This window comes from Clinocottus analis, unplaced genomic scaffold, assembly GCF_023055335.1.
Source record: "Clinocottus analis isolate CAN_PGR_092001 unplaced genomic scaffold, fCliAna1.0.p SCAF_2, whole genome shotgun sequence".
Lineage (NCBI taxonomy): Eukaryota > Metazoa > Chordata > Actinopteri > Perciformes > Cottidae > Clinocottus > Clinocottus analis.
The window spans coordinates 285,001-310,400 of record NW_027175931.1 but is presented as its reverse complement, the minus strand read 5'-3'; the positions used below and the strand labels follow the sequence as shown (position 1 = coordinate 310,400).

The window sequence follows — 25,400 nt, the reverse complement described above, 5'->3', positions numbered from 1 at the left end:
AGGAAGATTTCAGCCACACACCTTCTGAGCAAAGCGAACGATAGCCTGCAGTTTGTCCTTGTCCTTGGCAGTGGCCACAGCATACTAGAGGCTGATGGAGGAGGTGAAGATGACCTCAATGATGGCACTGTAGAAGTGCACCATCATAGTCTTTGCTGGTTCTTCAGCTGCCTCAGGAAGAACATCCTCTGCTGGGCCTTCTTTGTGATGGAGCTGATGCTCCCACTTGAGGCCCTGGGTTATAGTGGAACCCAGGAAACAGAAGAGACGTGTTTTCCCAGCTTCACATGCTGCTTCCTGTCAGACAGGAAGTCAGTGATCAATGTGCAGCAAAGAAGGGGTGATGGTATTGAAGGCAGAGCTGAAGTCTACAAACAGGATCCTGGTGTAGGTTTCTGATGAGTCCAGATGCTGAAGGATGAAGTGGAGGGCCATGTTGACAGCGTCGTCTACAGACCTGTTGGCTCTGTAGTCAAACTGCAGGGGATCCAGCAGGGGGTCAGTGAGGGTTTTGAGGTAGGCAAGGACTTCATGACCACAGAGGCAAGGGGGACGTGCTTATAGTCATTGAGTCCTATGATCCTTGTTTTATTGGGAAAGGGGATGGTGGAGGCCTTGAAACCGGCTGGAATGTGGCATGTCTCCAGAGAGGTGTTACAGTTGGCTGTGAACACCGGAGAAACCTGGTCAGCACAATGCTTCAAGGCACATAGTGGTCCCAGTGGTTATTTGCACTTTCGTGGAGATTGTGGCTTGTTGATATATTTAGCCTTTTTCCCCTATACAATAACAGAGATACTATTTTCAGATGAACTTAAATGATTCATTGGCATTTGCACTGCACATTAAATGACATATCTTTAGACATATTGTGATTGTTGCCAATATATCACTTTATATTGGCTTGTAACTACTTTATGTCTTCATAAAATCTTATCTAATGTGAATAATTATGCATATTGTTAAGAAGCATTATGAATAGCTATTAGTGCTTATAACTAATCTAATCTATCTTTGATGCTTTATAGACATTAGTGTCATAGACATTGTTACCAGAACAAGTTGTATTTGGTTTATGTTCATTGAAATATTTGTACATCTATTAACAACAAAGTAATTTAAAATTATTTACATGCTTGTAAGAGATTAGGACAATATGTAAAATCAACACACATGCAAATTAAAAAGGCAATACAAGGGTTTCAAAGACTCCTTCACATTAATAATGTTATTGTCGGATTGGTCCAGCTGTCTACAATGTACAACACCTTTACATTGGTCACTTTATTCAAATAGATGTTCAGCACAGAACTTTATACACAATGCATTTCTAATACCACTTCTACCACAGTGAAAGCCACAACTGCACAATTTCTACAATTGTAAAAAAACTACAAATGATTTTCTGAATTTGCTGCCTTGTGTGAAAAATATAAGTCACAATTGATCTTGCATCTCAAGATGCATGCTTTTTGCATACTCAAGAAATTACAAACTTGAAGATGTGCCACTCAAAGATTCAGACATTTTTTAAGAATTATTTTTTCCACCCAGATTCTAAAGGCCGACAGGCTACTGACAAAGCATTTTCACATGATTGAAGCTGAGGAAATGAACTACATGGCTGTCAACTATAGCTTACATTTTACCAAAGACAATACTTTTACATATGATGCGGATTTTTGTCAAATTCAATCCGTACATTAAAGGGTTGAAGAGCGGTTGGCAAGTGAGAAAGTATAGAGATAAAAAGATGCGCAATATAATGGGTGCTCTGCTCATATCAAACCTGCCCTGTGCAATTTCAAAGAAACACCCAAAGGAGAAGTTGAGCACGGAAGCGAGGTGAGGTGTGCAGGTACTGACAGCTTTCTGTCTGGTCTGCTTAGAACCAGAGAAACAAACTCTAAGAATCCTCACGTAGGTGTAAAAGATTAGTATTGCGAGACCAACTAATACAATGAAAGTGTACATAAGTCCATAGATGTTGTTGACTGTCGTGTCATAACAGGCCAGTTTCACAATAGAATAGTTGTCGCAGAACAATCTGTCAATAATGTTCCCACACAGCTGTAACGATGCACTCAAAGCTATCACGACGACTATATGAAGAACAGGGATGAACCATGTTACAGCAATAAGCAAGGTAACCTTATTAAATGGCATACGAGTGTTATATTGTAGAGGATAACAGATCGCAAGATATCTGTCATAAGACATGATGGCTAAGTTATAAAACTGTACATTTGCATAAGTGTACAAACAGAATATCTGCAGGAAACAAAATGGAGGAGAAACCGTGTGAATGTCAGAGAGGATCTGAACCAGAAGGAATGGAAACAACCCTGTACTACCAAACAGTTCATTTACAAACAGACTGCAGAGAAACAGGTACATAGGTTCATGTAAGCTTCTGTTCATACAGATAACCACAATAAGCAACACATTGGAACCAACAATTACAACATAAAAACCCATAATAATGATGAACCATAAGTATTTAAACAGCCCAAGATCAAAGTAGGCATTAAAAGTGAAATATGAAACCTGTGTGGAGTTCATCATCATCATCATCCCTTTGGTTCACAACATAATTCTCGTTTGCACAGGATGAACAATTTACATGTTTCAACTGTCTGGATTTGATGACATTAAACTAGTTTAGATGTTAAATGTACATGTTTTCTGAACACTTCATAAACACACACAGTATTCAACCTGAAAACAGCAAAAACTTCAATGGTCACAAAGACATGAGTGACAAATTTTACAAACATATCATTTACCTCTTAAATTGAAAACAATTGTAAATGACAGAACAGAGACATTGTGTGAATCTTAACATTCATCTGCTGTCTAGTCATGACTGCTTTGGAAGTGAGATGAAGCTTTCTCTGCTTCTTTAAACCCTGCAGGTCAGACGATGTGGCGTCATGGCCACCGGAGACATCGAACTGATGTCACCTACTGCTATCATTTTAACCAACAGAAAGATCAGGTAAACCAACCAAATGATTCTGTCTATCCAATTCCATCATCAATAAATTCCTAATAATAAAAATGCATTTCATTTATAAAGTGCTTTTCATAATACTCAAAGACACTCTACATTTTATAATCATTTTAAAATGGTAATAAAGGACTATACAATATAAACTAAAGCAATCAATCACATTAAAAGCAGTTCTGAAGAAGTGAGTTTTGATCGAGCAGTGAAAGAGCACAGGTTTCGCGTATAGATCAAGATAGACTCCAGTTTAATTACTGCATGAACCTGATCGATGTCTAATCAGAGGATTACCGTTTATCTCCATTGGTCGCATGCTGTAGGCTGCTCCATGCAATCACGACAAGCCTCTGAACACTTAAACAAATAACCCTTAGATTGAAACTTAATTGACCCAAAAAGAAATGGACCCAGCTGATGTCTCCACTTCACCTCCTCGTCAGTCCGTCCAGCTCCAGGGACGCTCCCTGCATGCCCAGTCTGGGGCAAGCGTCCAGCAGATGCAGGAGGGGTTACGGACCATTCACAAATAGGTCACTGTACACCATGACAAGAATTCAGAGCAACCATGAGATTGAGTCTTAATTGATTAATATTACATTTTAAAGTTATACAATGTTTTTTTTCTCCAAAATTAGGTGCCGTTCTATAGTAAATTATATATATATATATATATATATATATATATATATATATATATATATATATATATATATATAATATATAAAATGATATAGAATTGTTTCTTATTGCAGATGGTGATGGACTTCACTGATAATTAAGTTAGAGGGTTATTAAATCTGCTACAAAAAAATAATGCTATCCTGGGCTGGAAGAACCCCAAAACATTTGCCCAATGGATTTTTTTGTTTTTTCCATTTAAGACAGACTTACATATTACATATCAAAGTGTTTGGTCACCAGCATTGTACATAGACGTGAGCCAAACTACCGTATATACAGTTAGGGTTAGGGTTATTACTCAACCTCCTTTACTAGTTCAGGTTATCCCTTCATCAGCGATGGATTTAGATGCTCCACTTCTCCATTAGGTAGAGGCCATTTTGTCATTGTTCCTTGTTGATGAACCCGACTGTAGCTGGAAAGAAACCGTTTTTGTAATGTGAGGCTTTTGTCCTTATGGACCACATCCTCTTGCCAGAAGGCAGGGACTCAAATAGTTTGTGCCCAGGGTGAGAGGTCAGCTAAAATCTGTTTTGCCTGCTTCAGAGTCCTGGAGGCAAATTATGAAGTGAAGGAAGATTTCAGCCACACACCTTCTGAGCAAAGCGAACGATAGCCTGCAGTTTGTCCTTGTCCTTGGCAGTGGCCACAGCATACTAGAGGCTGATGGAGGAGGTGAAGATGACCTCAATGATGGCACTGTAGAAGTGCACCATCATAGTCTTTGCTGGTTCTTCAGCTGCCTCAGGAAGAACATCCTCTGCTGGGCCTTCTTTGTGATGGAGCTGATGCTCCCACTTGAGGCCCTGGGTTATAGTGGAACCCAGGAAACAGAAGAGACGTGTTTTCCCAGCTTCACATGCTGCTTCCTGTCAGACAGGAAGTCAGTGATCAATGTGCAGCTGGGAGAGCTCGTCCTGCAGCAAAGAAGGGGTGATGGTATTGAAGGCAGAGCTGAAGTCTACAAACAGGATCCTGGTGTAGGTTTCTGATGAGTCCAGATGCTGAAGGATGAAGTGGAGGGCCATGTTGACAGTTTTGTCTACAGACCTGTTGGCTCTGTAGTCAAACTGCAGGGGATCCAGCAGGGGGTCAGTGAGGGTTTTGAGGTAGGCAAGGACTTCATGACCACAGAGGCAAGGGGGACGTGCTTATAGTCATTGAGTCCTATGATCCCTGTTTTATTGGGAAAGGGGATGGTGGAGGCCTTGAAACAGGCTGGAATGTGGCATGTCTCCAGAGAGGTGTTACAATTGGCTGTGAACACCGGAGAAACCTGGTCAGCACAATGCTTCAAGGCACATAGTGGTCCCAGTGGTTATTTGCACTTTCGTGGAGATTGTGGCTTGTTGATATATTTAGCCTTTTTCCCCTATACAATAACAGAGATACTATTTTCAGATGAACTTAAAATGATTCATTGGCATTTGCACTGCACATTAAATGACATATCTTCAGACATATTGTGATTGTTTCCAATATATCACTTTATATTGGCTTGTAACTACTTAATGTCTTCATAAAATCTTTTTTTAATATGAATAATTATGCATATTGTTATGAAGCATATTATTGCTTATAACTAATTTAATCTATCTTTGATGCTTTATAGACATTGGTGTCATAGACATTGTTACCAGAACAAGTTGTATTCGGTTTATGTTCATTGAAATATTTGTACATCTATTAGCAACAAAGTAATTTAAAATTATTTACATGCTTGTAAGAGATTAGGACAATATGTAAAATCAACACACATGCAAATTAAAAAGGCTATACAAGGGTTTCAAAGACTCCTTCACATTAATAATGTTATTGTCGGATTGGTCCAGCTGTCTACAATGTACAACACCTTTACATTCGTCACTTTATTCAAATAGATGTTCAACACAGAACTTTATACACAATGCATTTCTAATACCACTTCTACCACAGTGAAAGCCACAACTGCACAATTTCTACAATTGTAAAACAAACTACAAATGATTTGCTGAATTCTGCTCATATCATTGCATGCTTTTTGCATACTTAAGAAATTACAAACTTGAAGATGTGCCACTCAAAGATTCAGACATTTTTTTAAGAATTATTTTTTTCCAGCCAGATTCTAAAGGCCAACAGGCTACTGACAAAGCCTTTTCACATGATTGAAGCTGAGAAAATGAACTACATGGCTGTCAACTATAGCTTACATTTTACCAAAGACAATACTTTTACATATGATGCGGATTTTTGTCAAATTCAATCCGTACATTAAAGGGTTGAAGAGCGGTTGGCAAGTGAGAAAGTATAGAGATAAAAAGATGCGCAACATAATGGGTGCTCTGCTCATATCAAACCTGCTCTGTGCAATTTCAAAGAAACACCCAAAGGAGAAGTTGAGCAGGGAAGCGAGGTGAGGTGTGCAGGTACTGACAGCTTTCTGTCTGGTCTGCTTAGAACCAGAGAAACAAACTCTAAGAATCCTCACGTAGGTGTAAAAGATTAGTATTGCAAGACCAACTAATACAATGAAAGTGTACATAAGTCCATAGATGTTGTTGACTGTCGTGTCATAACAGGCCAGTTTCACAATAGAATAGTTGTTGCAGAACAATCTGTCAATAATGTTCCCACACAGCTGTAACGATGCACTCAAAGATAACATGACTACAATATTAAGAAGAGGGATTAACCACGTTACAGCAATAAGCAAGGTAACCTTATTAAATGGCATACGAATGTTATATTGTAGAGGATGACAGATTGCAAGATATCTGTCATAAGACATGATGGCTAAGTTATAAAACTGAACATTTACATAAATGTACAAACAGAATATCTGCAGGAAACAAAATGGAGGAGAAACCGTGTGAATGTCAGAGAGGATCTGAACCAGAAGGAATGGAAACAACCCTGTACTACCAAACAGTTCATTTACAAACAGACTGCAGAGAAACAGGTACATAGGTTCATGTAAGCTTCTGTTCATACAGATAACCACAATAAGCAACACATTGGAACCAACAATTACAACATAAAAACCCATAATAATGATGAACCATAAGTACTTAAACAGTCCAAGATCAAAGTAGGCATTAAAAGTGAAATATGAAACCTGTGTGGAGTTCATCATCATCATCATCCCTTTGGTTCACAACATAATTCACGTTTGCACAGGATGAACAATTTACACGTTTCAACTGTCTAGATTTGATGACATTAAACTAGTTTAGATGTTAAATGTACATGTTTTCTGAACACTTCATAAACACACACAGTATTCAACCTGAAAACAGCAAAAACTTCAGTTCTCACAAAGACATGAGTGACAGATTTTACAAACATATCATTTACCTCTTAAATTGAAATCAATTGTAAATGACAGAACAGAGACATTGTGTGAATCCTAACAATCATCTGCTGTCTAGTCATGACTGCTTTGGAAGTGAGATGAAGCTCTTTCTCTGCTTCTTTAAACCCTGCAGGTCAGATGATGTGGCGTCATGGCCACCGGAGACATCGAACTGATGTCACCTGCTGCTATCATTTTAACCAACAGAAAAGGTCAGGTAAACCAACCAAATGATTCTGTCTATCCAATTCCATCATCAATAAATTCCTAACAATAAAAATGCATTTCATTTATATAGTGCTTTTCATAATACTCAAAAGACACGTACGGCGTTAGGCAAGAGTTTTTATACTAGATGTTTAACTGACAGTGCTGCTGTTAGGTTTAAGGAAGTGATTCCTTCTGTGTTTGATTCATTACCATGTCTCAATATAACAAAGGAGTCCTGTGTTAACTTTAGTCCGTCCCAGATGGATCATCTTGTTGATGGTTGACTCTGGACTCGATAGCTCCTCTAAAAAAGAGGATTATTATACAAAGGAGACTAGCTCCATGGTATAACCCTCAGATCAGCATATTGAAGTTAGCATCGCGGAAGCTTGAGCGCATATGGCGTTCAACGGTCTGGAGGAGTCCCAGTTAGTCTGGCGTGATAGTTTGACAATATATAAGAAGGCCCTCCGTAATGCCAAAGGAGCCTATTACTCAAAACTAATAAACAAAAATAAGAATAACTCTAGGTTATTCTTATAACCTGTAACCTATAACCTAAGCCAAAAGCCTGTTCTATCAATCCAGAATTGAATCCTCCTTTTCTAACCCCCAAAAACTCTTCTCCATCTTCTCCAACCTCCTTGACCCCCCCATCTCCTCCTCCTCCCTCTACCCTTCTACCGAGCCGCTTTCTTGACTACTTTACAAAAAAGATAGATGACATAAGCTCCTCATTCACCACTCTACCTTCTTCTACTACTTCATCTCATCTTCCCCTTCTCTATCCTCCTTTACCCCGTCTCCCAATCAAGTTCTTACTCCGGTGACCTCTGCCCGTCCAACCACCTGCCCCTGGACCTCATCCCAAGTCTATTGCTCCTGACCTTCTTCCCTTTCTCACCCATCTCATCAACACCTCCCTCTCAACCGGCTGTTTCCCCAACTCTATGAAGGAGGCAAGAGTGATTCCTCTCCTGAAGAAACCCACTCTCAATCCGTCTGAAGTCAACAACTACCGACCTGTCTCTCTCCTTCCCTTTCTTTCCAAAACTCTGGAGCAAACTATCTTTCACCAAGTCTCCTGCTTTCTCCACCAGAACAACCTTCTGGACTCTCATCAGTCTGGATTCAGAGCAGGCCACTCCACAGAGACGGCCCTCCTTGCTGTCTCCGAGCAGCTCCACACTGCTAGAGCAGCCTCCCTCTCCTCTGTCCTCATCCTTCTAGACCTCACTGCTGCCTTTGATACCGTGAACCATCAGATCCTCATCTCCTCCCTCTAGGATCTCAGTATCTCACAATCTGCTCTCCCTCTTCTCATCATACCTCAACCATCGCACTTACCGGGTAACCTGGAAAGGATTTGTGTCTGATCCTTGCCCTCTCACTACTGGGGGTCCAGCAGGCCTCCGTCCTCTCCTCTTCTCTCTGTACTCCAACTCCTTCGGCTCTGTCATTCGCTCGCATGGCTTCTCCTACCATCGCTACGCTGACGACACCCAACTGATTATCTTGTTTCCCCGATCAGAAACAGTGATACCAGAGTGAATCTCTGCCTGTCTGACTGACATCTCTCAGTGAATGTCCACACACCACCTGAAAATCAACCCTGACAAGACTGAACTGCTTTTCCTTCCAGAAAGACTCTTGACAACCTGGAAGTTATTTCCTTCCATTAAACAGGAGTCCCCATTAAGTAGATAACTAGACTCTTATTAGAGTATATGAGATTTATTTCAACAAGAGTTATTATACCTCTGGTACTTTTACTGCAACTTTCTTTTTTTGGAGGTCAGCCCCTCAAGAGTTAAAAGACAGTCAAAAAGTTATATATGATTAAAAGGTTGAAACACCGTGCCCCAAATCTCTTATTCCTTGGAGGTCAGCCCCTCAGTACTAAAAGACTTAGTTTGAGCAGCCACTTTCATGACGTAATCTAAGTTTAACGACTTCCAACACAATGTCAGTGCTCACATCAATAATTGCGACTCTGGATAAATGGTTTGCATGTCTGTCTTATGAGCAGATGATCAGCGGTTTGAATCCCAGCTCTGCTAATTTTAGTCTAATATATATATATATATATATATATATATATATATATATATATATATATATATATATTCTTCTGTTGGACTAGACACCTGGCGGGCCGGATCCGGCCTGCGGGTCGTATGTTTGACACCCCTGCTCTAGATCTAAAGCTCCATGTTGGGCGCCATGTAACGGACTCGGCCCTGTCCTGGTCAAAGCTAAGGGGGAGTTTCCTATACAAACAGGAATGTCCATCCATCCATTTTCCGCCACTTATCCGGGGTCGGGTCGCGGTGGCAGCACCCAGCAGACCGACCCAGGCTTCCCTCTCACCCGCAACATTTTCCAGCTCGTTCTGGGGGACCCCGAGACGTTCCCAGGCCAGCCGGGAGATATAATCCCTCCAGCGTGTCCTGGGTCTTCCCCGGGGCCTCTTCCCAGTTGGACGTGCCTGGAAAACCTCTAATGGGAGGCGTCCAGGAGGCATCCGGATTAGATGCCCGAACCACCTCAGCTGACTCCTTTCGATACGAAGGAGCAGCGGCTCGACTCCAAGCTCCCTCCTGATGTCCGAGCTCTTTACTGTATCTCTAAGGCTGAGCCCGGCCACCCTACGGAGGAAGCTCATTTCGGCCGCTTGTATCCGCGACCTCGTTCTTTCGGTCACGACCCAGAGTTCGTGACCATAGGTAAGGGTTGGAACGTAGACCGACCAGTAAATAGAGAGCTTCTCCTTCCGACTCAGCTCAAATAAATAATTAAAAGCCCAAACTAAAAACAGGGTTTTGCACTAAAGGACTTAAATTTATGAGAAAACAGGAATGTGCTAAAGCGTATTATTGCAGCGTGACAGAAAAAAAATTACTCATAACCTTCATAGTTATATTCAATAAAGAAGAATGAAAAATGAAAAGAATGTAAGAAAAGAACTCATAGTTTACATAAGCCAATCCTCAACAGTTGAATGCACTTATTGTAAGTCACTTTGGATAAAAGCTAAATGCAAAATATTACAGAGACAAACAAAAATTAAAGCTGCGAGCAGCTTTGAGCGGGCCCTCGCTAGCTACAGCACGTCGGGGAGGCCTGCGGGTCGCAATATCAACAAGCTTTAGATACATTTTGATGACATTGAACCAGTAATGATCAGTAATGATCCACAGAGAATTCTGTGAGAATCGAACACAGCGTTTAGGGAGACCCGGGGAAAAAATATTTTTTCACAAAAATCAAAATGGCGGAAAATCTAAGTAGGCGCAGCTTAAGGGTTTCAATCTGTCTTTTGTAGAAAAGGGCCAAATTTCAGGTCATAGGGTGCAAAAGCTGTGGGCTTTCACACTTAAAGTATTGTAAAAAAAATAAAAAAAGAAAAGTTGACCACGAAGGATGGGTCATCACGGCAACAGCGTTTCACGAAACATCAAAAGCTTTGGGGGATGTCCTCATGAAAGTCCTATGTTTGTGTAGCAGTAATTTGATGTCAATCGGATTGACCTACTAAGAGAAGCAAGCCAAAGTATAGAACATTTTACTTCCTGTTACCATTAGGTGGCGCTGTGACTAAAATTAAAAATTAGACTGCACATGTCTTCAGAGCTGGAGTCTCATCAGACATGTGGAATCTGGAAAGGATCTGATGCTGTGGAGTCGAGTTACATGGGTTTATTCGTTCATGACGAAGGATTGAACTTCCGTGATGCTGCCACACAACGACGTTCAGCGGATTCGTACAATTTTCAAGTTGATGCATTACCAATGTCTTAACTCTCATCTGACACATTTTGAGAGGCAGCTGACTAATTTGTGAGGAGTAGGGTATACAAATAGAAAACATGTAACTTCCTGTTGCCGCTAGGTGGCGCTATGACTAGGATTAAAAATTAGCATATGGGTATCTTCAGGGTCAGGAGGTCATGACATAAGAAATATGGAACAGATTGCATAATGTACGGGCGAGTTACAACAACTTCCATTTTCATAGAAAATGACGTCTTTATGAATGCTTTATTAAGTGTTTACTTATATTTAAGTAATGCTTCATAGCATGCAGTTATTATAAAGTGTTACCGGATAATGTAGAGACTCTTACTGATTTAAAGATGAGCAAAAGATGCAAACAAATGTTTTGTTTTTTATTTGTTTTCAGAAGAAGTAATATTCCAATTTAAGATTTTGTGTGCCTGTAGGCATAACAAAATAGGTAATAGTCACATTTTTTTAAAAATACAATGACATTGTCAATCTTCATTCTGTTCATTACATGTCAAAGCATTTGAGGCATTATGTGGTTCATGAAGTCAGGTGCTTACAAATAACCAAAAACAAGCCTTTTACACACAATGCGAACTTTGGTAAAATTCAGTCCATACAATATAAGATTGAAGAGTGGTGGACATGACAGCCAGTATAACGATAACAAGATGCGCACTATAACAGGTACATTTTTCATATCAAATCTGCTTTGTATTATTTCAAAGAAACACCCAAAAGAAAAGTTCAACAGGGAAGCGAGGTGAGGTGTGCAGGTACTGACAGCTTTCTGTCTGGTCTGCTTAGAACCAGAGAAACAAACTCTAAGAATCCTCACGTACGAGTAAACTATGAAAATAAAAACACAAATTATTGTAGAAGCGTATGTGAGTCCATAGACGTTATTGACTGTTGTGTCATAACAGGCCAGTTTGACAACAGAGTAGTTGTCACAATAAACTTTGTTAATGACGTTCCCACACAGCTGTAAAGGGACAGATAATGACAACAAAACAGGGATTGCAATGAAAGGGTATAACCATATTAGAGCAATGAGTATGGCTATCTTTTTCTGGGTCATAAGTGTGTTATATTGCAGAGGATAACAGATAGCCAGAAATTTGTCATAAGACATAACGGCCAAGTTAGTAAATTCTACACTGCCGTATATGCACACAAGGATAATCTGCAGGAAACAAAGTGGAGGAGAAACCGTGTGAATGTCAGAGAGGATCTGAACCAGAAGGAATGGAAACAACCCTGTACTACCAAACAGTTCATTTACAAACAGGCTGCACAGAAACAGGTACATAGGTTCATGTAAGCTTCTGTTCACACAGATAACCACAATGAGCAACACATTGGAACCAACAATTACAACATAAAAACACATAATGATCATGAACCATAAGTATTTAAACAGCCCAACATCAAAGTAGGGTGACAGTATGAAGTATGAATACTTTGTAGAGTTCATCATGATCCTCCTTTTGGTTCACAGAATAATTACAACTTGTACAAGATGTACCATTTGTACTATTTAAACTCAAAATCATTATTCTATCATTGAAAATCAGTATTAAGCTCAGGTTAGAAATTACAGACCATAGTTCATGACTGTGTGTGAGTTCACTTGCTGAAGTCATTGAGTCCTTCCTAACTGAGCTGAAAGACTGCTTCTGTTTCTTTTTCAACTTTCCTGGACAGGAGAGACGCCCACAGCAGCAGACTGACGTCATTATCACAGAACACTGATTATTACTGATTGGTGATTATGAGGGAAACATGTCAAAGACAAATACCTCAAATCTCACCCAATAACATCTAAATGCAATGTTTGGATGCAAGTAAACAAGTCAACCTTGATCCCCTGAGTCCTCTGATGGGTATAGCAGACTGGTACTGGAAGAAATTATACAGTGATGCTTTAATAAAATAAATTGGATTATGACCAGATAACCATGTGTATAAATCTCTAACACTGAGCCTGTCCACCCTAGGGAAATTAATACATAATTTAGGCCGCTTGTATCAGCGATCTCGTTCGTTGGGTCTTGACCCAGAGTTCGTGACCATCGGTGAGCGTTGGAACGTAGACCAACCAGTAAATGGAGAGCTTTGCCTTCCAGCTCAGCTCCCTCTTCACCAAGACGGACCGGTACAGCGCCTGTTTTACTGCTGCAGCCGCACCGCTCCGCCTGTTCATCTCCCGCTCCGCTTGACCCTCACTCGTGAACGAGACCCTGAGATACTTAAACTCATTCTCTTGTGGCAGTCTGTCCCCACCTGGAGGAGCAGTCCTCTGGTTTCCGGCAGAGCTTCATGGCCTCAGATGTGGAGCTGCTAACTCTCATCCCTGCTGCTTCACACTCGGCTCAAACCGCCCCAGTGAATGCTGCAGGTCACGGTCCTAGGAGCCACATCATCTGCAAACAGTATAGAGGCGATGCAGAGACCACTGAACCAGATTTGCTCCGCCCTCCGGCTGCTCCTAGTTATCCTGTCCATGAAGGGCAGGAACAGGACTAGTGATGAAGGGCAGCCTGGAGGCCAACACCCACCGTAAATGTGTCTAACTTATTACTGAGGATATGAACACAGCTCCTACTGCAGTACAAAGAACAGATTGCCCGGGCCAACGGGTCCAGCACCCTGTACTCCTGCAGCACCCCCAGAAAATCCCAGACGGACCAGGTGGAAAGCCTTCTCCATGTCCACAAAGCACATATAGACCGGTTGGGCAAACTCCCAGGACCCCTCCAGTAGTCTCTGGGGGTAAAGAGCTGGTCCACTGATCCATGACGGATGGACTTCCGACTGCTCTTCTTGAATCTGAGGTGTGGTGGAATTATTTGTAACTCCTTTTCACAAGCTTTTGGATGAGGCTTCAAATAATGAGATACAACAGCAGTACAAATGCACATGAAACCATCCTATTTTTAGGCCGAAAATTGCATACCCAAACTAAAAAGGGTGTACCTCTGCAACCACTTGGGCTATTAGAACAATGTTGACGTTATAATAAAAAGTACACATGTGACACTTTGTTCAGAAGTGTAATTATCAGTCTATAGGAGTAAATGAAGATGACACACAGCAAAAATGAAAAGAAAAAAAAAAACTGTTTCAGGTCCGCCTTTATAAAAACACATTTTCAGGATGATTAGTCCTTCAAAAAACTCTACATTTGGAGTGTAAGATGAAATACATGTCCAAACAATGCAAAGAAAACCAAGAAGAAAATAAATATAATTAGTTCTTCATTGAATATCAAATGTTAAAGTTTCCCTATATTTCTAAACTTAGGTGGTCTCCTGAATTCAATATAATGTTAAAATCTCTTTAACAATTGTTTCTTATTGCAGACACCGAGTGACTTCACTCATAATTAAGTTAAAAGTTTATTAAATCACTATACTGGTCTGGAAGAACCTAAAAGCCTCAAGTAGTGATATGAACCCCAAATGAGTTCTTCAGAATTTCTTTGTGAAAAGATTAAAAACTATAAATATAAACACCTAGCATGATTTAAAAAAGATTTCCCGACAATGCGTTTGAGCTGATCCAAGTGTTTAACTTAAACAAGGCCTAAAAAGGCCTAAACAACAACCAAGAACCAGAATCTGCAATGCGACTTGAAGAGCAACCCAGAGATTTGGAAACACCTCTTGAAGGCATTTCTCATGGAGAAATGTGAGCAACTCCAAGGCAGTTGTCTGTGGCGGCAGTTGTGGAAGGTTGCTGACTTCCCGAACCTATATAAATTATATAATATTAAAGCATAATAAAATGTAAAGTAAAGTAACATCCAGCTGGCGTCAGTTAGGCCGACTTGTAAATGTACAGTTGAGAGGCGCTTGTTTTCAGGGCACAGATTACACTTAACTGTTATATTTTTCTCTTTTCACGGAGACAAATATAAAAGGCTGTGAAGGGAATACGGGACTGGACTGGAGCTGTCCGGTGGCGCGTATTTGTCGTATTAAACAATGATTAAACATGGACTTACCTGAAAGAGATGCACGGGTACGGGTACACCATCGTAACTTTTTTTGAGCGATTAAATGTCTCTAGTTCTGCCTGTTTTGTGATATACACGTGCCTAAAAGGTGCCTAATATTTTTTATACTAAAATAATATCAGCATTATAATTATTATAACTATGATGATTTTTTTTGGTGCATATTTTTTGGTGCCTGAAAGAGAAAGGACAAAGAGTTGTTGCATAGAAGTAAAGGTGTGTATTTCTCCATATAAACATTTAGGTAAAACAATGTGTCCCTGGATTCATTGATATTCGGAATAATTTGGATAAAGAAAACATGTAACTCACCATTATAAACATTAACACAATGATTCCAATCAGTTGACTGCAACAAGATACACATTTAATGACATTTTAGTTATTTCATCAAGAGCGTATCTTTGCGACTTAAAGTCAATGTTTTATAACAAAGAATATGTTTACATGTATTCCGTATTTTGGACATTTGTAATCCAAACATGATGGGATTCAAAAGTGGCTGAATGATGAGAAAATACAGTGAGAGAATGATACGCAGCAGTCTGGGTACACTGGTCATAACAAATCTACTCTGAATGATTTCAAAGCAGCAGCCAAAAGAAAAGTTGAGCAGAGAAGCGAGGTGAGGTGTGCAGGTACTGACAGCTTTCTGTCGGGTCTGCTTAGAACCAGAGAAACAAACTCTAAGAATCCTCACGTACGAGAAAACGATTGGAAGCAGAGGGACTAAGATAGTTAAAACAGTACCAAAAAGTCCATAAATGTTATTCACTTGAGTGTCAGAACACGCCAACTTAACAACAAGGTAGTTATGACAATTTACACTGTTTATGATGTTTCCACAAAATGTCAAACGGATGGTTAAGAATAAAGTAATTAAGAATTTCACAAAAGAATAAAACCATATTACAGCAATAAAGATAACCGCTTTGTTAAAAGTCATAAGTGTGTTATATTGCAGAGGATGACAGATAGCAAGATACCTGTCATAAGACATCACGGCTAAATTTAAAATCTCCACATGTACATAAGTGTACAAACAATATATCTGCAGGAAACAAAGTGGAGGAGAAACCGTGTGAATGTCAGAGAGGATCTGAACCAGAAGGAATGGAAACAACCCTGTACTACCATACAGTTCATTTACAAACAGACTGCAGAGAAACAGGTACATAGGTTCATGTAAGCTTCTGTTCACACAGATAACCACAATGAGAGAAATGTTGACGATACATATAACGATGTATAACATTGCAATTAACATGAAATATAAGTACTTCAAATTTCCAACGTGCACATAAGCTCCAAGAATGAAGTAAGATAAAGTTGAATTTACCATCATTCTAGTTTTGGATGACGAAACATTTATCAAACCACATCATCTAAATTTAATAAAAATCATTGTTCTAAATAACACAATACACTGTGTTCATATCTGAAAACACTGAAAAGAACTCAGGAGCAGCAATACTTACAAGTTACTTCCCAGCCTAAATGAAAACACAAGTACACTTAAAATAGATGTCTTAATGACACAAAAGCATTTATTCTACACACAGATAAGTGTTTGTAACCTGCTGAAGAGCAGACTGCCAATGGGAGGCTGCTGAGATATCTGCTGTTTATAGCTCTGCATGAGAAGGAAGAGCATCAACACCAGGCCCACGTGATGTCAGACAATCACCACAAGAGATTACCATCGAACAATCTCAGCAGTCAGATGACAGATATAGAGCAACATGTTGGTCTCAGTGGTTAAAGAGATATAGAGCAACATGTTGGTCTCAGTGGTTCAAGAGATATAGAGCAACATGTTTATCTCAGTGGTTCAAGAGATATAGAGCAACATGTTTATCTCGGTGGTTCGAGAGGTTTAGAGCAACTTGTTGATCTCAGTGGTTCAAGAGATATAAAGCAACATGTTCACCTCGGTGGTTCGAGAGATATAAAGCACCATGTCGATATCAGTGGTTCAAGAGATATAGAGCAACTGTTGATCTCAGTGATTCAAGAGTTAGAGAGCAATGTTGATATCAGTGGCTCAAGAGATATTGAGCAACATGTTTTTCTCAGTGGTTCAAGGGAAAAAGAGCAACATGTTTATCTCAGTGGTTAAAGGAGAGATATAGAGCAACATGGCTTCATGTCCATGTGCTCAGGCCTGGACCGGCATCATCTATGAGGAGTTTCAGGCTGATTGCATGATGTGCATTGGAGTTACAACAGCTTTCTGTGACATAGCGAACGCAGAAAATGGGTGTGTCTTTGAGTCCACGTCACGTCGCGACCGTTCACTCAAAACACGAACAAAGCACCGTTCGTACTCTCACAGGTCTTTAGATCATCCCTGAACAGAAATGAAGTCGATCAGATGAAAATTGTAGGCGGAGATACATTTTGCAGAAACGCAAAAAAAAGCAAAAAAAAATCACAAAAATGCGGCAAAAATCCCAAATTGCCCGAATCACTATAGCGCCCCCTAATGTTTGAATCGCACGACTGATTTATTGCATGTTAAGGGATGCAATGTGCACATACACTAAAGGTTTGGAGTCAGTAGTCCATATAGTTTTAATGTTATGAGTATTTAAAAATAGGACACGCCCTAAGAGGTTAATTGGTCTGATTTTCCTCAACGCAATGAGATATTAAAAATCTTTTAACGCAGTCTTGAAGATACAAGTCCATTCATGATTAAAAGAGAGTTTGGTATGAATCGGACAAAGCGTTCTTGGATGAACAGGGAAAAACGCTTTTTTCACAAAGTTCAAAATGGCGGAAAATTTTGGGAGGCGGACTTTATGGGTCTAGAGGCTTTTTTGTAGAACAAGTGGAGCTGGACATGTGTGAATTTTTCAAGTCAATCGGACCATCTGGGCGAGGGGTGTCGCCAGTCCATCTTCTAAGGGGCGCTAGAGAGACATTTTTCTGTATTTTTTTTTTTACGCCTATATCAGATGGCTATTTTCACCAGGCCTGTCAAGCGGTCTAAATTTGGTGAGTTTTGGAGTATAACAAGTCCCCATAAAAGGCGTCCAATGTGGAAAAATAAAAATCAGAGGAAAAAGAATAAACCAAACAGTTTCAATAGGGTCCTCTCGGACTGAAGACGTCAGTCGCTCGGACCCTAAATATTGATGACAGATAAACTACAATCCTGTCTTTTCCATTTAGATTTTACTCTAAACTTCTCTGCTACAAATGTATTTCTTTGAATATATTTATAAACTGAACTATCCCCATATTTTAACTTTTGTGCTATTTAAAATGTTGATTCTAATTGTCTTCTCTTTAAACTGATTAAGCATTGTTCATGTGACGATAGATAAAGAGGTGAGTCGATGTTCTGTCACCACCTGGTGTCCTGTTTGTGTGATTAAATAAAAAACATCAGTGCACAATGAGTCTGTAAAAAGCTTTGTGTATCAGGTGCACAACTGAAGGTGCTTGAGAGCGTTTAGCTCCAGATGTGTTGTACTAGTTTCACCTCCAGCCAGAATGTTGGGATCAGGGAGTAAGTTATTCGTGTAGTTGTTGTTCCTGAGTTTTATAAAAGAGCTGATGGACATGATGCCGAGGTATTAGTGAGTCACCGGGCTCATGATTTGTGTTATCGATACAACAATATAAGAAATACAATCACTCAACACCTCCCACTGAGTCCTCTTTGAGATCATGTTTCATTTTCTATGTTTAAAAATGTACTCGTGGAATTATTTCAGTTCATCAAATCCAATAGAAAACTACAAGTTTTACCACTTTGAAACGAGATACACATTCAATGACACTTTAGTTATTTCATCCACATTGAATCTTTGCGACTTAAAGTCAACATTATATAACAAACTACATGTTTACATGTATTCCGTATTTTGGACATTTGTAATCCAAACATGATGGGATTCAAAAGTGGCTGAATGATGAGAAAATACAGTGAGAGGATGATACGCAGCAGTCTGGGTACACTGGTCATAACAAATCTACTCTGAATGATTTCAAAGCAGCAGCCAAAAGAAAAGTTGAGCAGAGAAGCGAGGTGAGGTGTGCAGGTACTGACAGCTTTCTGTCGGGTCTGCTTAGAACCAGAGAAACAAACTCTAAGAATCCTCACGTACGAGAAAACGATTGGAAGCAGAGGGACGAAAACGGAGAGAACGATACCAAAAAGTCCATAAATGTTATTCACTTGAGTGTCAGAACACGCCAACTTAACAACAAGGTAATTATTACAAATTACACTGTTCATGATGTTTCCACAAAATGTCAAACGGATGCTTAAGGATAAAGTAATTAAGAATTTCATAAAAGAATAAAACCATATTACAGCAATAAAAATAACCGCTTTGTTAAAAGTCATAAGTGTGTTATATTGCAGAGGATGACAGATAGCAAGATACCTGTCATAAGACATCACGGCTAAATTTAACAATTCTACACCTCCATAAGTGTACACACAGAATATCTGCAGGAAACAAAGTGGAGGAGAAACCGTGTGAATGTCAGAGAGGATCTGAACCAGAAGGAATGGAAACAACCCTGTACTACCATACAGTTCATTTACAAACAGACTGCAGAGAAACAGGTACATAGGTTCATGTAAGCTTCTGTTCACACAGATAACCACAATGAGAGAAATGTTGACGATACATATAACGATGTATAACATTGCAATTAACATGAAATATAAGTACTTCAAATTTCCAACGTGCACATAAGCTCCAAGAATGAAGTAAGATAAAGTTGAATTTACCATCATTCTAGTTTTGGATGACGAAACATTTATCAAACCACATCATCTAAATTTAATAAAAATCATTGTTCTAAATAACACAATACACTGTGTTCATATCTGAAAACACTGAAAAGAACTCAGGAGCAGCAATACTTACAAGTTACTTCCCAGCCTAAATGAAAACACAAGTACACTTAAAATAGATGTCTTAATGACACAAAAGCATTTATTCTACACACAGATAAGTGTTTGTAACCTGCTGAAGAGCAGACTGCCAATGGGAGGCTGCTGAGATATCTGCTGTTTATAGCTCTGCATGAGAAGGAAGAGCATCAACACCAGGCCCACGTGATGTCAGACAATCACCACAAGAGATTACCATCGAACAATCTCAGCAGTCAGATGACAGATATAGAGCAACATGTTGGTCTCAGTGGTTAAAGAGATATAGAGCAACATGTTGGTCTCAGTGGTTCAAGAGATATAGAGCAACATGTTTATCTCAGTGGTTCAAGAGATATAGAGCAACATGTTGATCTTAGTGGTGAAAGGAGAGATAAAGAACAACATGTTGATCTCCATGGTTCAAGAGATATAGAGCAACATGTTGATCTCAGTGGTTCAAGAGATATAGAGCAACATGTTGGTCTCAGTGGTTCAAGAGATATAGAGCAACATGTTGATGTCAGTGGTTCAAGAGATATAGAGCAACATGTTTATCCTAACTCCAAGCTCACTGTTGATATCAGAGCTCCTTACTATATCTCTAAGGTTGAGCCCCACGGAGGAAGCTCATTTCGGCCGCTTGTATCAGCGACCTCGTTCTTTGAGTCTTGACCCAGAGTTCGTGACCATCGGTGAGGGTTGGAAAGCAGACCGACCAGTAAATGGAGAGCTTCTCCTTCCGGCTCAGCTCCCACTTCACCAAGACGGACCGGTACTGCGCCTGTTTTACTGCTGCACCGATCCGCCTGTTCATCTCCTGCTCCACCTTACCCTCACTCGTGAACGGGACCCTGAGATACTTAAACTCCTTTGCTTAAGGCCGGTATTCCGTCCACACCTGGAGGAGCAATCCACCGGTTTCCAGCAGAGCACCATGGCCTCAGATGAGGAGCTGCTAACTCTCATCCCTGTCACGTCACACTCTGCTGCAAAATGCCCCAGTGAATGCTGGAGGCCACGGTAAAAGGAGGCAAACACGACCACATCATCTGCAAAGAGCAGAGAAGCAACCCAGAGAAGTAGTTCCTCAATTTGCTTTTTCCACCTTCAGGCGATGTTCCTAATCCAAGCCAGCAGTTCCTCTCCCCACTGAGAACAGCCTGGTGTAAGCCCTGCTTTCCCTCTCTGATCTGTTGGATGGTTTGCCAGAACTTCCTTGAGGCTAACCAAAAGTCCTTCTCCATGGCCTCCCCGAACTCTTCCCATGCCCAAGTTTTAGCATCCGCGACCGCAGCAGCCCTCCTGGTCCGCTGGTACCCGTCAGCTGCTTCAGGAGACCCTTGGGCCAACTATGCCTGAAAGACCTCCTTCAGCTTGTCGACCACAGCTCCTAGTGGCCGCGTCCACAATAGAGGCTTTGAACACGGTCCACTTGGATCACAACCTCCCTCGGTATATGTGAGGAGTTCTTCTGGAGGTGGCAGTTGAAGCCCTCATGGACAGGATCCTCCACCAGACGATTCCAGTTTACCCTCACTAAATGTTTGTCTTGCCAGCTCTTTCTAACCGGCTCCATCTGATTTAACTCACCACCAAGTGGTGGTCAGTTGACAGCTCTGCTCCTCTCTTCAATCGAGTGGCTGCAGATCAGATGATACGATTACAAAGTCGATCATCGATCTCCGGCCTAAGGTGTTCTGGTACCAAGTACACTTATGAACCACCTTATGCTCGAACGTGGTGTTCGTTATGGCCAAACCGTAGCTAGCACAGACGTCCAACAACAGAACACTGTTCGGATTCAGATCAGCAAGTTGTTCCTCCCAATCACCCCCCGCCAGGTTTCTCTGTCTCCCAGGAGAACTATGCAGGCAGCAGGAGGCGCCCTCTGCAGGACCATTCCACCAAATCCAAGAAGGTCGGAGACTCTGAGCTGCTGTTCGGTGCATAAGCACAAACAACAGTCAGAGCCTTACTCCCCCAGGTGCAGGGAGGCGACCCTCTTGTTCTCCGGGGAAAACTCAAACACAGCGGCACTGAGCCGGGGGTCCGATCCCCACTCCCGCCCGGCGCATCTCACCCTGGGCAACTCCAGAAAAGGACAAAGTCCAACCTTCTCCAGGAGCTTGGTTCCAGAGCCCTTAATGTGCGTGGAGGAGAGCCCAACTATATCTAACTGGTACCGCTCCACCTCCTTCACCAGCTCCGACTCTTTCCCCGCTAGCGAGATGAAATTCAATATACATTTAGGGTCTGGCTTAGGTTTTTTCCAGGTTCAGCCCCTACATATGCTGCTGTAGGCCAAGACTGCTGGTGGTGATCTTAGGATACACTGAGCTCCGCTATTCTCATATTCTTTCTCTTCTCTCCTCTTGTTCTTTTTCTGGAAAAATTATTGTCTCTACAATACATATTACGAACTCTACTTGTTTCCAGGAGCCTCCGTGCTTCCTCGACTCAATTTTCAATGGATCCCGGCTGTGTCTGGAGCCGGTCCCGCCTCGGTCACCTTGGCCCTGCTGATGTCTCTACCTCCTGCTGACATGGACTGTGGCTGTGTGCCTGGTACTCATTATATGAATCATTTCTGTCATATTTAGGGAAAAATAATTGTAACACATTTTGTGGAAAAATTATATTATAAAAAAGGTATAACTTTAAATTCTAAAAAAAATCTAAAATATATATATTTTTATGTTATAAAATAGCTGTAATTCTGTTTAGGCTTTCAGAGAAGGCTCAGAAGGCCCTGACGGCCCGCCACTGATATATACTCCGGGTCAGACAAAACCCAAAGCCCAGGTTTCAGTATCGGGACTGATGAAGTCAAATTTCTGCATCTCTAGTTTCACGCCTGTAATTCTGGTTCAGATTAAACAGAAAAGGCCGAAAGTCAGGACTGACTGAGAAAGAGTTTATGGAAGGAACGTTTTTTAATTCATGTGTAACATGAAGCCTTGTGTTTAGTTTTTATATTATCTGTAAAGCACCACTGCAAAAATCACATGAGAGCACATTTAAAACCAATTCAAAACCAATCCCCCCACCCCCCTACCAGGGGGCTGACTGAGCAATTGTTATGTCAAACTGTAAAATTAATGTCCTCTTAACCAGTAACATGTAGACTGATATTTACACATCTCACATGTGTTCCTTTTATTATAACAACATTATTAAACAGCCCTCGTAGCTGCAGAGACACACTCTTCTTAGTTGGTTTAGTATGCAGAGGCCTAGAAATAGGTGTGTTTTCAAAGTGGACGTGTCATTGTGAGACATGTTCATATGAACAGGAGAGCAGGTAATACAGTGAGCAGTCAGCCCGAGAAGATGAGTGTAATTTGAGAGTTCACTGGTTAAAAGGGAACATCGGGCGTAGATCGTAGCAGTGACCTTGTTCTGCTTCAGTATTAACAGCAGGAGGCGAGCTGCAGGGCCAAAGAAACCAGACTAAACAACGATGAGAGGAAGACCGCGGGTTAAAGTCAGCCTTAAAGTACGTGAGAAGAGTGAGTGACGAGGAATATGACAGTATAAGTTGGAGGGAGCTGTACCTGAACTGAGTGTTAAGTTATGAATAATATGTCTTTGAGGGAAAGACAGATGTGGAAGAAGGATGTTTTCCATACAACTCAGATTTATAAACTGTGTTACAAATAAATCTACGTGAAGTGAACTCTGATCCAAACTCTCTGAGTACTGAGGTGGGCGAGTCCGTGAGGCGTCAGGTAGGAGTTAGATATGGAATCAGCCACAACAACGTGAAGCCGCCGCTTACAGAGAGTCTTCGTGTGTTCACATGGTAAATTAACTGTACTTGTACTTCTCCAGTCTTCTGACCACGCAAAGCTATTTAACACCACATGCCATCATTTACTCATTCACACACTGGTGCAGGAGCCACCGTGCAAAGAACCAAACCGTTCTCAACAGGTGTTAAGTGTCCTTAAGGACACGTGGACAAGTGAAACCGGGGTTCAAACCGCCGATCCTCTGATTGAAGGCCCACGCCACTCCCCCACTGACCCACAGTCCACTGTTGACCTCAGACTCTCCACTTCAGAGAATCTGAATGCTACAACTCAAATCCAACATTTCCAGAGCAGCAGTTAGCAGAACTAATGTGTTGTTAAGTGCGCCGGTTCACCAGAGCGGTCTGAGGGGAGGTCGTTATCGCCCCGCGGACCAGTGGGACCAGTGCTGAGGTCTGCTTGTTCGGACTGATTGGTCTCATTGGAATTTAGAGGAAACTGTGACTGATGTGAAGCGACAAACATGTTGACAGGAAGTGACCTTTGACCTGAGGGACTTCATTAATGAGCATCTGTGATGTAACGACGGGTTGCATCAGAGGAGCCTTTGTGTTTATTCAGGTCAAGCATCACTTTAGTTTGTCAGAACTTTAAATAACCAAACGCTTTCATATGAACTGATGTGTAAAAAGAAGTCAGACGCATCCTTTTAGCTCCTGTGTTGGTTTTACTGAATATTTCTCTCCATCAGCAGTCAGCTCACGTCTCATCAAACAGATGCTGGAGATGTTAAAGCTCTCAGAAATAATCCCTAATAATCTCATGAAGAGCACACGATGAATCAGGTCTAGCTGCTGTTTGTAGAGACAACGTCAAGATGCTGAGGGAGCGTATCCCACAGACTCACATCTGACCTGAGGACTGTTTGGAAGGCAGACCTGTGACTTCCAGACTCTGCTGGAGCTCACGAGAAGATAACAAACTCTACGTTAGCTAGCAAGCTAATACCACCGCGCTAATGCTACTGCTACCGAACATGAGCGTGTTTCTGCTTCTACGCTTCATAACTTTACCGCCACTGATGGTTTTTATTTATTTTATTTTATTTAACCTTTATTTAACCAGGAAGTCCCATTGAGATTAAAAATCTCTTTTTCGAGGGAGACCTGGCCAAGACAGGCGGCAGCATCAAAACACAGAGTTACAGACAGAAAACATAGAACAAGACGAGCTGAAAGAACTAAAAACTAAGAGACAGTGACGTAATGAGTCAATTCAGGAAACATTTACATGCTTGTGAACTTGCCTCTATTTCTTTGATTTTAGATTTAAAAGCAGTCAGTGTTATCAATTCTTTGATTTTTAAAACATTCTGCCACATATTCCATGTTGAGGTTTTAGTCGTTAATGTAAAACCTCAGTGAGTCAGCGACTTGCTAGAAGTATGTCTGTCCTTGTAGAACCTTTAGAACATTTTAGAACCTTTAGAACATTTTAGAACCTTTAGAAAATTTTAGAACCTTTAAGAAGATTTAGAACATGTTGGAACCTTTTAGAACATTTTAGAACACTTTAGAACACTTTAGAACCTTTAGAACACGTTAGAACATTTTAGAACCTTTTTTAACCTTTAGAACATTTTAGAACCTTTTAGAACCTTTAAGAACCTTTTAGAACCTTTAGAACATTTTAGAACCTTTAGAACA

The 25,400-nt window shown here is 40.8% G+C and overlaps 6 protein-coding genes across 9 annotated transcripts in view; all 6 read right to left on the bottom strand.

Annotated features, from left to right (window-relative positions):
* Positions 1-25,400, bottom strand: part of LOC137791150 (olfactory receptor 10A6-like) — a 44,938-nt gene that overhangs the window by 18,196 nt on the left and 1,342 nt on the right. The window contains exon 3 of one of the 4 annotated variants that reach the window (XM_068585886.1): positions 13,308-13,447. The exons of the other annotated variants lie outside the window; for them this stretch is intronic. The gene's annotated coding sequence lies outside the window, so the exon portion shown is untranslated. The remainder of the gene's footprint in view (positions 1-13,307; positions 13,448-25,400) is intronic. 4 annotated transcript variants of the gene reach the window in all.
* On the bottom strand, positions 1,252-3,035 carry LOC137790845 (olfactory receptor 10J4-like). The gene has a single exon (XM_068585397.1). The coding sequence runs from the start codon at positions 2,572-2,574 to the stop codon at positions 1,639-1,641; it is 936 nt and encodes a 311-aa protein (XP_068441498.1). The 5' UTR covers positions 2,575-3,035; the 3' UTR covers positions 1,252-1,638.
* On the bottom strand, positions 5,880-7,278 carry LOC137790872 (olfactory receptor 8A1-like). Its single transcript, XM_068585437.1, has one exon. It carries the CDS (start codon positions 6,813-6,815, stop codon positions 5,880-5,882), a length of 936 nt encoding a protein of 311 aa, XP_068441538.1. The 5' UTR covers positions 6,816-7,278.
* LOC137790862 (olfactory receptor 52E4-like) lies at positions 11,438-13,167 on the bottom strand. The gene has a single exon (XM_068585424.1). The coding sequence runs from the start codon at positions 12,499-12,501 to the stop codon at positions 11,578-11,580; it is 924 nt and encodes a 307-aa protein (XP_068441525.1). The 5' UTR covers positions 12,502-13,167; the 3' UTR covers positions 11,438-11,577.
* LOC137791073 (olfactory receptor 11A1-like) lies at positions 15,425-16,819 on the bottom strand. Its single transcript, XM_068585777.1, has one exon. It carries the CDS (start codon positions 16,385-16,387, stop codon positions 15,425-15,427), a length of 963 nt encoding a protein of 320 aa, XP_068441878.1. The 5' UTR covers positions 16,388-16,819.
* On the bottom strand, positions 18,839-20,239 carry LOC137791069 (olfactory receptor 10A6-like). The gene has a single exon (XM_068585772.1). It carries the CDS (start codon positions 19,799-19,801, stop codon positions 18,839-18,841), a length of 963 nt encoding a protein of 320 aa, XP_068441873.1. The 5' UTR covers positions 19,802-20,239.